General features: G+C 34.6%; 1 protein-coding gene across 2 annotated transcripts in view; it reads left to right on the top strand.

Annotated features, from left to right (window-relative positions):
* The window catches only part of GULP1 (GULP PTB domain containing engulfment adaptor 1), an 82,732-nt gene that overhangs the window by 29,833 nt on the left and 40,350 nt on the right, over positions 1-12,549 (top strand). For both annotated transcript variants that reach the window (XM_054562587.1, XM_054562588.1), the window contains exon 2: positions 6,399-6,470. In XM_054562587.1, the coding sequence (XP_054418562.1) occupies positions 6,399-6,470 (72 nt within the window). The remainder of the gene's footprint in view (positions 1-6,398; positions 6,471-12,549) is intronic.

Below are 12,549 nucleotides of genomic sequence, written 5' to 3' on the forward strand. Positions count from 1 at the left end.
GGAGAGCGGAGGGGGATAATAGGGGAAAGAAGGCAACAGGGCAACTCACGGATCATGAATAGAGGACTCACCGCACAGCACGGCCCTGTGGTGGGGATTGATGGAGGGCGGAGCAGGGCAGGGAAGAACAACAGGGAACAGGTGGGAGAGCTGTAACTGAAAAACAATAATAATAATAATTATATATATATCTACTATGAACATTGGTAGACAAATATTTGCATGAACATAAGTTTTTATTTCTGTGGAATAAATACCCCAAAAAAGTGCAGTTGTTGTCTTATAGGTCCCTATTCAGTTTTAAAAGAGACCAATCTCCCAGAGTCGCTGTACCGTTTCATATTCTCACCAATACCAGCATCTAAAATTTTATTTGCTAATCTGACAACCCCAACTAGTATTTCTCTCTCTCTTTTTTTAACTATTTTTTTTCCATTACCAACTCCAACTAGTATTAATGATGTTATTTTTCTCATTCCCCTTGCCATTTCCCTGAACACTTATTCCTGTTTGCAGCATTATTTTCTTTCATCTCCCTCTGAAACCTGGCAGCTGCCTGAGGACCCGTGATTCTGGAACTCTTCTCAACCTCTCAGGCCTTCCACTGAGATCTCAGGGACAAGATTTCCCTAATCCACACCTTCTACCCAGAATTCTGCTTCCTCAAGCTCCACTTTGTATACCCAGTTGTTGAGTCTACTTACCTAGCTGACACATCAGAGACTTTTAACCTCGATATGTTTGAGTATATGTTTCATTTCTTCCTTTCATTCAGGTTTCTATCAAAAAGTCACCATTTTAGACAGGACTTCCTTGGTCACCTGATCTTAAATATTGCTCAAACTCTGTCCACTCTATCTGTATTACTTGTGTTATGTTTACTTATGCCATGTAAGATATATTTTAAATCTGTGATCTAGACATAAGAAAAAAATAGAAATCTTGATCACACACACACACACACACACACACACACACACACACACGCTCTTATTAGGATGTAAATTCTATGAGGACAGGGTCCTTTCTTTTTAATTATATTTGATTGATTATGCTATTACAGTTGTCCCAATTTTTCCCTCTTTGCCCCTTTCCACCCAGCTCCCCCCACCAACTCCCTCAGGCAATCCCCACACCATCGTTCATGTCCATGGGTCATGCCTACAATTTCTTTGGCTGCTCCCTTTCCTATACTGTACTTTACATCCCCATGGCTATTCTGTAACTACAAATTTGTACTTCTTTTTTTTAAATTATCTTTTTTAAATTTTTATTTTATTTTATTTTTTTAATTTAATTTTAATTTATTTTTTCAAATACATTTGTCTCTGCCTCCCCCGCACCACTTTCCCTTGTCCCCTCCCCCTTCCCTCCCTCAGCTCTTCCCCTTTGGTTTTGTCCATGAGTCCTTGCTATATGTTCCTTGACTTTCCCCTTCCCTTCCCTTTCCCCCCCTCCTTCCCTCTTGTCTCTGTTGATTTCTTTTCCTTTCAATGTTGCTGGTCAAATTTGTACTTCTTAATCGACAGGGACATTTCTCCAGCTATATACCCAACACTTAGTAAATGCTTGACTCAGTAAATACTCAACAATTTTTAAAGGAATAAATGAATAGGTACAACATTAACTTATCATTTGGGGGCTTAATTTAGTTTTTATTTTATCCAAGTAATCCATATTTATTTTAGACAGTCAGCTCTTGACCCAAGGCTTATAAGGAAAACAGCATAATGTTCCCCAGCCCTTCTCCCAAGTCCCACTCGCTGGAGCTGCAACTTTGAGCTTTTCCATGTTCCTTTGTTACTTTCTTTGGTGTCTGGAATAACCTGCGGTGCTGCTATGTCTTGATTTGTCATATTTGTAGTGTTGTCAACACCATCTTATTGTCCCTCCCATTTCCAGAGTTCCATTTTTTTTCTATTTTATTACTGAGAATTGAGTCATCGAAGGTAAATTTTTTGGTCCTTTCCATATCTCAGTGCATATTTTTTTTTCCTTGTAACATGGAAACTTGGCTCTAAATCATCCCTTTCCCTTAGAATTTGAAGTTGCTTTGCCTTAGAATTTGAAGTTACTTTTCTTTCATTATTGCTAATGTGAGCTCTGATGCCATTCATATACCTGGTTCTTTGTGGGTTTTCTTGTTTGTCTGTTTCTCTCTCTTCAGGATCTTGTATGATTTTTTTCTTTATCTCTAGTGTGTTGATGATGAACCTAATGTATTGTGCTTTTATATGTGTGTTTCACTCCTTAGAATGGCATAATCTTGAATTCTTTCATCTGAAAATTCATACCTTTGTTTTTGGAGAAGTGTTGGATAGTTTTCCTCCTTCGGTTTCTCCTGTTCTCTATTTCGAGAACTCCTTACTTGGTTTGATGTTGAATCACCTAGAACAGTGGCCTTCACACTTACACATGCATCAGAATCACCTAGAGGAGATATTAAAGCAGGTTGCTACTTTGTCTAGAGAAGAATCCTACGGGGAGCCTCAGAAGACCAGCAGCCAGTCTCCTCGGAGCTAGACTGGGAAAGGTGTAGTAGACTTTCAGTTTAACATGTGGAATTGCTTAGGTTCTTTCAGTGACGTGCCTCACCTCTGCTCTCAGCCAGGTCTGGCATTTTACAGTCCAGAGCTCTGATGCCTTATTTCTCCAGCTAGTTAACAGCTCAGTTGGGATGGGATGGATGAATCCCTTGGCCATGGCATGATTTGGTTCCATCTTGTCTTTCGCCCTTCAGGCACCAGGCAGAGCAGGAAAAGATGAAAACCAAAGTCCTACTTCTGACTCTCACACAGGCCTGTTGATAGGACTTAGAACAGAGTATTTCGGTTCTTTGGGGGTTTGTATCCTAGGTTGTATGTTCCTGAATATAAGCATTTAACATTGTTTTATGTCATTTTCTCCCAGAATTGCAAGTGATTTATTAAGATAGTACTCCCAGGAGCAACCAGTAAGGGAAAGAAGGGCAGGCAAAGGGAAGAAATTAAGGAAGAACACAGTGTCAGGTAGAAGGACCCCCAGCCTCACCTGATTCCATGGGAAGCTCTGCATTACATCTTCATATTTACCCGAGCTCCAAGCAAATGTGCTGGGTCTCTGTACTTCCATGCCAGTTACGGGCTAAAGGACGTCGTGATATGGGGGAAACGAAACTCCCAGAGATTTCCAGCTCTTGGTACTGGCAAAGTGACCTCAAAAGTACTGGCAAAGGAGTCCAAAGGACTCCTGAAGGTCTTGAGTGTGCGCCCTTACCAGCAAAGCATGGGGAGGGTGGGTCCCAGCGCTGACTAAATGGATCCAGGGATTGCTGAGCAGGTACCAAGAGTACCCACTAAATAATTGAACAGAGGAGTGGCCACCCTCCTAGTTGTAAAACACTTTGCACTTTACAGAGGGTTGTTTTTCTTGCATCTCTTATTGTAATTGATCTTCAGAAAAATTTTATAAGGAAAGAAGAGCATATTATTATTCTTGTTTTTCAAAAGTGAGATAAGGCAGATTAAGTGACTTCTTAACATCTTCAGATTCTAAGCCTAGAGTTTACTCCAGCATGCTGCATCATATATAAGAATTTTATAAATATTTTATGTAGACACATAGGGTGCATGTAAATATGAATTATTTAATCTAAGTATCATGATGACTTTCATTATTTAAAATCACAGAAAATATTATAAGAAATAACCTACTTTTTAGTGTTAAGATTTTTTTCTACTTAGATCATTTAACATTACATAGCAAAATTGAGTGAAGTACTATGCTCCGTATGAGATGTTTCTATAGTTTAATTCCCACCATCATTCAAGGCTTCTCCCTGTGTTTCACTGTTTAGATGTTTTAATTAAAGCCCATGTGAAATAAACATATTAAAACCTGGAGCACAGCAAGAGGTTTTTTCATTTAGAATGTACTTGGAATTCTTCCATAATTTTCCCATATAGCCTATTTACATATAATACTTAATGACATTTCTGCTGAAGCATGGGTATTCTTTCTGTAAATATTTCCAGTTACTCTCCTAGTCTGTTATTGACACATCAGATACTTTGTTCCTCTAGGTGAAGAATCAACAATAAAGAATCTACCTTTGTCTCCCTGTTGTGTTAGCACCAGGTTGCCCGCTCATGGGGAATCTCTGAATGATGAATTCAGAGATGTTGAGAATGGGAGTTTACCCCGTGGATTTACTCAGAACTAGATAGCCCCTATTGTGGTAACTCCCTTCCTGTCACTTGAACCCGTTATCCTTTCTGGATGATCTAAAACAGCACTTTACAAACCTGACGGCATATTAAAATCACCTGGGAAGCCTTAAAATCCACAGATGTCCTGGTTCTGCCCCAGACCAATTAAATTAGACTCCTAGGCACTGATCAAAGTTTAAAGGTCCCATGTGATTCTATCAAATAGTAGTCAAGGTTGAATATACTCATTTGACATAGAAAAAATGTGACAGATACATTAGTGTTGGGAATAGATTTGCTTGTCTCCCACATCTTAGTAGCTGGTTTTCTGTTTCTCTTAAGCTGAGAATTTCTCCATTCATTTTGGTCTTTTTTGCAGACCTGGTCAACAAACTTGGGATCTTGGTTGGGCAAACAGAATGCCAAATGGCATTGTCTCTAGGCTCTAGCAGAAGTTGTGTGGTATACTTTGAGCTTGTTAGGAATTATAGAATCTGAGAAGCAAAATGTCTTTGTTTTTATCTTAATGCTTATGTCCCATATTTTGAGCTCACCTTTTGTATTTGCCTTCTGTGGTTTTTCTGATCTGTTGATATTTTCTAATTCTGTTCCTTAGACTTTAGTACAAAGAAACACCTGTGATGCTTTTATAAATATAATTCCCTAGCCCTACCTTAAAGGTGTTGATTTATTTGATTGAGAAATCCGCATTATATTTTAACCAGCTTCCTGAGTAATCCTCAAGCAGGTGATACAAAGACCCCAGTTTGAAAAATGAAAAGTCTAATTTCTTTCATTGTTATTGTTATTTTTACATGAATGAAAGAATGTCTAAATGTGGTCTTAAAAGATACTGTGACATTGCTATTTTGTTCCCTTCCATTAAGTGAATTAATACACAAAAAGACTGTGTTTTAATCATTTGATCTAAAGTGTATACGCACACATCTATTTATATAAAGGTGATGAAATTATGACTCACTTTGATGGTATAATTGGTAGTGTGTAACAAAAAAATCTTTGTGAAATTATATACATTTAATAAATTTAATGATTATTTGCTATTTATATAGAAATACTTTATAGAGTAAAATACCCATATTTCAATTCTAATTGCTCTTGAATATTTTATGATATTGGACTTTTATTTAGGAGGTATTATCTCTTTAGAATAGAAGATTTTGTTACATTAATTATTATGAAAGTTTTTTGATAGATCAGTTTTTAACTAAAAAGTTAAATATCAGGGATATTTGATAATACAGTAAAATTGTAGACCATGTATGTTTTATTTTTAATGTAGTTTAGCTTAAACTTTGCTGGATGGTATATATTGGGTATTTTAAATGTTTGTTCTTTAAAACTACATGCTATTTAAGTGTCATAATTGGAAAAACAAAGAAAAATGTTTATTTGAGGTAATAAACTTGTAGTGAACCATATTAATATCTTAAAATGCACTGTTGACATTTAAATACATTAACAAACAAGAAGCATTTATATGCTTTGAGTTTACAGATAACTTTTTCATTTTTAATATGTTTTAAATTTTAAATTTTGAGGTCAACTTTATTCCCTTGGGCTCAATGAAATAACTTTTTCTTTCCAGTAAATAAAGTTTTCTTTCCAGTAAACATCTACAAGTAAAATAGTCAGGAAAATGTGTTTTTAAAAATTTTTTGAATAATAAAAACTTTCTGTGGTTAAATAATATATTAACATTTAAAAACATTTTTTTATTGTTAATTCAATTACAGTTGTCCCAATTTCTTTTTTCCCTTTTGTTTCCCTCCACCCAGCCCACCCCTCTCACCCACAGTCAATCCCCTCTCCATTGTCCATGCCCATGAGTCATTCATACTTGTTCTTTGACTAGTCCCTTCCCCTTCTTTCCACGATTCTCCTGCTCCCTCCTCCCCTCCTACAGCTCTCAGTCTGTTCCATGTTTCCATGTCTCTGGTTCTACTTTTCTTGTTAGTTTATTTTGTTCATTAGATTCCAGTTATAAGTGAGGTCATATGGTATTGTTTTTTGCCAACTGGCTTGACATTTTCATATAATTTAAAATATAAATTAATTAATAACTCCTGTTTAATTAGGATTTGGATTTACATTACTATTTCATCATTCTATTATGTCATGTTATATTTCAAAATGATTTAATGATATATAATGAAGTAAAGCCTGTGTCTCACAAAAGAAAATTTTCAGTTTCTTGGCAGTACAGAGGTGGAGCAGCCTAAAGGAACAGAAGTTGTCAGAGATGCTGTAAGAAAACTAAAGGTAGGGAAAGCCCTTCGAATAAATGTCTAATGTATTGATCCTGTCTTAAGTCATCAGTAGATTAATGGAAATTCAAAGCATGAATAACTTTGTGGTAGATATGGCTTACCCTGTTAAAAAATGGACTATTGAATAAATATCACCAGATCAAGGAAAAATATTTGATAATGTGTGTACACATAATGAATTATTTTTCTCATTTTGGCACACTTCATATTTTTCTAAGTGTAATTTCTCATACATAACAAAAAAATGTAATGGCAGTATTTCATAAGTTTTGACATTCAGTAGCTTGCCTTTAATTTGCTTGGACAATGTGGACTCATGCCCTAACTCAGAAACTAGTAATGGTGTAACAACTATCTCTAATAGTTAGAATGTCTTATCCAACTTATCCACCAGGTAAAAGTGTGAAATAAGGGAAAGGCATTAAGAAGTACACATTGGTAGTTACAAAATAGTCACAGGGATGTAAATTACAGCATAGAGATTATAGTCAATAATATTGTATAACTATGTATGGGGCCAGGTGGGTACTTGAAATATCGGGGGGACCACTCTCTAAAGTACATGATTGTCTAACCACTATACTTTATGTCAGAAACTAATACAGAATAGTATTGAATGTATACTTTATCTCAGAAACTAATACAGAATAGTATTGAAAGTAATTGAAAAATTTTAAAAAGATTAAATGAAATAGTGTGAAGTCTTGGTACATAATAACTTCTCAATAAATTCGATCTATAACAATTAAAAAAAGAAAAAGAAAGTATGAAGTCAGAATTGATTCCAAAGCAGAATTTTACAGTGACACTATAGATTAAAGATGTCTCTATGGACAAATCCAAGAGGACCTGGCCATGTCTATGAGCGGACATGGGAACTGATGAGACAAAGAGCAGACAAGGACATTTAGTTAGCAACTTCACACACTCGTAATCAGCAAGTTTCCTGAGAAAATTTTATGTAAGATATTGCACATCTTAGCTTGTTTTTTTAATTGTATCCAATCCTAAAAGACATTGTTTTCAGTGAAATTTTAAGATTTTTAAAAGTTCCTTCAGCAGAATTCTCATCTTTTTTATTGACATATAACTAACATATAACATTACATTAACTTTAGGAATATAATAATTAGATATTTGTATATATTGTGAAATGATCACCACCATAAGTCTAGTTAACACCTTACACCACACAGAATATTTTTTCTTGTGATGAAAACTTCTAAAATCTACTCCCTTAGCAACTTTCAAATATATAGTATATTTTTAACTGTAGTCACTATATTGTATCTCCAGGACTTATTTATTTTATATCTGAAAGTTTGTACCTTTTTATTACCTGTACACAATTTGTTCCCATCCCACCACCTGCCTCTGTCAACCACCAATCTGTTGTCTCTATCAGTTAATTTTTTTTTTTAGATTCTGCATGAGACCATTTCACTGATTTATTTTACTTCAGCACAATGTCCTAAAGGTCCATCTATGTCTCAAATGGCAAGATTTTCTTCTTTTTTATGGCTGAATTACACACACACACACACACACACACACACACACACTATCTTCTTTATCCATTCATCAATGAACGCTTTGTTGCTTCCATCAGATTTCTCATCTTTATCTTATTAAGAAAACCTAACATACCATTGCAACAACAGGGCCTTGTCACTTTGTTTAATGTTGTTTTGTTAAAATGTTGATGAGATGCAATAAGAAATTAACTGTTGTTTCTGTCAATTAGCCTATGGTAAAATTGGTTTCCTTATAAATTGCATGGCCATTGTTCAAAGAACCTATTGATGACGTTAACTAAGGACTTACTTTGTTTATAGAGTTGTTATTATCTATAGCTGCTCTCACAGTTGTTGTTTTTTTTGTTTGTTTTTTTTTAAGTAATAGCTCCTCTCTAACTTTATTTAATTTAGAAAAGTTAGGCTTCACATTGTGCTAGACAAAGCCATGGACAGTAAAAAGTATTGTTTTGCTTTGAGAATGTTACACCAGGCAGATTCTGAGTGTTTAAATTGAGGAGAAATTAAAGTGGGATGGCTTGTATTCTGGGCGAAGAAATAAAAGTGGATAATATTTTTATTCATTTTATATGCAGATATTTTATCAAATGTTATAAGTAAATATACTAAAAGGTCCCAAGATGGTATCACTCCCACTTGGGAAAAGAACTAGCCAACCATTTCTTTCCACTACTCGTTTGGTAATGATTCAGACTTTCCATTTTTTGGCCAATACTTTAAAGTTACTAATGGAGATTTTTTAAAGTCTCACAGTTTATAGACAATATTTAGAATAAGATTCTATTTCAATGTTCAGAATGTTTCACTCTCTGGGCATGAGTCCAACTCCACTACAATCATAATATTTATAAAAGAATAATGGTATTTATGCTTAATGTTTCTTAGTACCTAAGAGGTTCTTTATTCAGTCAACCCAAATCCCTAACCAAAAGGATTCAATTACATAAAGGCTAGATAAAATGTAAAGAGATATTTGAAATGAAGTGCTTTCTAAACAGAGCTAGTTTTTACATACAGGTGGGGCAAAGTAGGTTTATGGTTGTTTGTATGGAAAATAATACAATAATTAAAAAATAGTAGTACAAGAATAAACTCTGTGTTTCATGTACTCACAATTGTAAACCTACTTTTGCTCTACCCCATATTTTTGGGATTTTTATGCAGTTCTTATGTGGTGTTATGCTTGAAAATATACTTTGTTAAGAAAGGAATGTGATTTACAGTAAAAACACTAGGTGGTATAGTTTAAAAATGCACAGCCAGTTGATAATAGCTTTGTATTTCAGGTATCTTCCAGAAAAAATAATATGTATGTAAAAAGCAATCTTTAGTTGGCTGATTGCAAAAATTTTGTAGATCAGGAGAGTGTATCTGAAGGTGATGATTCAGGAACCAATGAAAATTAATGAAAGAATGTTTTTTATGCATTCTTAATTTGTGTGCGTGTGTGTTAGAGGCTACAACTCAAAAATTCATAAGAGTATTTCCATTTTTAACAGTATTTACATCCTGGCTCTTAATTCTGTTGTCACATAGAAATGGCCAGAAGATGGTGCTATGGCTCTACTTAAAATAAAGGAATTTGCTCATTAACTTTGTGTACATATCTCCCATTTTAATTTGCTGCTTATTTTTCTTAAACACACGTATTCTGCATTTTATCCACTATGGTATAATGTTTTATTTTATTTGCTAAGTACTTTATTTATATTTACTTTAAGATTCTGTATTTCTTAGAAAAACATCTTATATTTCTTGTGTTTTAGCCTGAGATTTAAGAAAATAACAATTTTTCCAAAATGTAATAATTTTAAAACCCTTTCAACTTCTAGATATTTAATATCAGTGTTACTTTAATGGATTTAATTTTTAATAGTATTTAGTTGTTTTTATGAGTACAGCTAGCATAAATTTTAGAGGACTCCAATAAATAAGGAATATAGCCTCAGGAATAACCCTCAAGTTATGTTAAATCTAGGTCCAGCAGTTTTTTCATTCAAGTTCATTTTCTCCATTTAACTTGACACTCTGTTTTGTTTTTTCTTTTTGTATTTATGATCACAATAAGTCTAGTTAACATCTGTCACCAGATGAGGACTTTTAAGATCTATCCTTAGCAACTCTCAAATATACAGTACAATATTGTTAATACAGTCACCATGCTTGTACATTACACCCGCATGACATGATGCTCTGTTTTCATCTTCATAACCAGTCATTTAATTAATGAAATGGTTAGACCTTAATTTAATTACAAACATACATACATAATTGATTTCCCTGTTGGATTATTAAGAAGACTTTAAAATAAATTAACAAATATAAGAACCACAAAAAAAAAAAGGTAGCTCAGAATATTTGGCCCAAAATAATACATTTATTAATTTTCTTGCCTAATAATAATATACACATCATTGGTAATAAAGTTAGATTTCTTTTTTTTAAGTCTTGTGAGAAATGAATAGAAATTGCATGATGATGACATTGAAAACCTTTAAGTTTTCTTTAATTGTTCCACTTACCAGTGACATATATTTAACCTAGTACTTTATGTATTTCAAGTAATAGGCCATCCTTTCCCATCATTTTACGGTAATGAAAACAATGGCTTGTTTGTGTTCATTCGGTGTATCCTCCAGGATGCTTATGCTTTACCTATTTTGAATAATTGTTATTTTGGATTGTTACATGCAAGCTTTAATGGTAGATCACTGTCTGGATGACCAAGAAATGAATCCATTGAAGCTAAAATGGAAAGAAATTTGCAAAAAGGCTCTTCAAGCATTAACATTCAAGTAGTAGATAGGGAGAGAAAAGACTATAATGTATGTAAGAATAATGGAGTATTTCTTCCACATGCACGTTCTCACATGTATTTTGGAACACAGTTAAGAGGTCTATAAGTAGGAAAAGAGACTTAGAGTTAGAGCATGCAAACTATAGAATATAGTAATCTAAAACTTCAGAAGCAACGGGTTGAATGAGAATATTGTATTGTCATTTAAAATATAGATTGAGCAAATATAACCCTAGGCATAAGTGTCTCACAACATCTGTGCAACACTCAAGGCCAATAACCAGCATATACCTTGCTGGATGTGAAAATAGAAATGAGAAGTTTATTTTTTTTAAGTGCAGAAAATCTGTTGTGCAGAAGGAAAGAGTTACTTGGTGGTGGGTAGCTGCAAAACCAGATTGCTGCAGACCCCTTTTAGGACCAAGGTGTTGGATTGGATGACCTCTGAATCTTTGTGCACAAGGACTTATTCTGATAGAAAACAGAGGAAAAGGTTTCACAAACCTTAGATCAGATATTTCATATTTATTTTTCTTTATCTCATTTTCTGTTTCCTCTTTTTTTTATACCTCCTGTCCCTACTTCCTTTCTTCCTTTCTTCATTCTTTCTTTCCTTTATTTTCCTGGCAGAGCAGAAATATTTCAACAGATAAGTTGAATATTAGTGGTTGTTTTGTGACAGACTTTTTGGACACTAAAAGAGGTCACAGGAATGGTTGTGTCCAGATGTGGAGAAAGCCTCAAGAGCCACTGCTCATTGTCTGTTTCCAAAAAAGAGCGCCCCAGGAAGCCGGCCTAGAATGCTTCTGCCGCCCGAGATGGAATGACGTGCAGATGTGATCACGTAGGGGGATTTATTCTGCAAGCCTTCACATGTGAACATCCCCAAGTTGTTTTAATTATGCCAATACAGGAAGGAGATGATGAAGGGGAAAGAAACAATTAATCCTCTTTATTTGGATGAGAGCTGGGATAATTTTTAATGATTTTCACCAAAGCAGACGTAGTTTCTTAAAGACAAAAAGTTCTCTGACACGAATTAGTTGAATTCATGTGCAGAATGTAAGAATGTTGGTTACAGAAAAGAGAGAGAGAGAGAGAGAGAGAGAGAGAGAGAGAGAGAAAGGAAGAAAGAAGGCAAGCTGATTACAGTCATAGAACAGGACAGACAACAAGCTAAAAATTTATACCACCCAAAGTGAAATAAAACAAATGGTACTCCTCCCGCCCCTCATATCAAGGCAGACACTTAAAGGCGTTTGTATGTGCATTAATTATATTATTCTCCATGGCAGTGCAAGGCCATGAAAAGAAAAAAAGGCCTTTAACCACTCCTTGCTCCAGGATTGAACTATACCATGTACATTCACATCTGCTCTAAATTAGAGACAGATGCGCAACGCAAATAAATACGACACACAAAAAAGAACTGAAACCCTACCCTGCCTCATGTGTAATCTAGTTGAGTCAGGTTAGGATGATCCATATGCTGAAAAAATGTTATATAGGAAATAACATTTTGAAGCCCTAACAGAAGGCTAAGAAACCTGATTCTTTTCAAAAGTTTCTTTCTTCTTGTTTTCATTTCTTAAAAAGAAAGGTGGGGGAGGGAGGAAAGAAGGAATGTAGGGAGAGAGAAGCATTGCTAGACAAATCAGAACACTCAATAAACTTTGATTTTCAGTTAAACAGTAAATAATTTTTTTAGTATAAGTATGTCCCAAATATTGTATGGGGCA

This window comes from Pteronotus mesoamericanus, unplaced genomic scaffold, assembly GCF_021234165.1.
Source record: "Pteronotus mesoamericanus isolate MK-2021 breed Mesoamerican mustached bat unplaced genomic scaffold, CSHL_Meso_final scaffold_651, whole genome shotgun sequence".
NCBI lineage: Eukaryota > Metazoa > Chordata > Mammalia > Chiroptera > Mormoopidae > Pteronotus > Pteronotus mesoamericanus.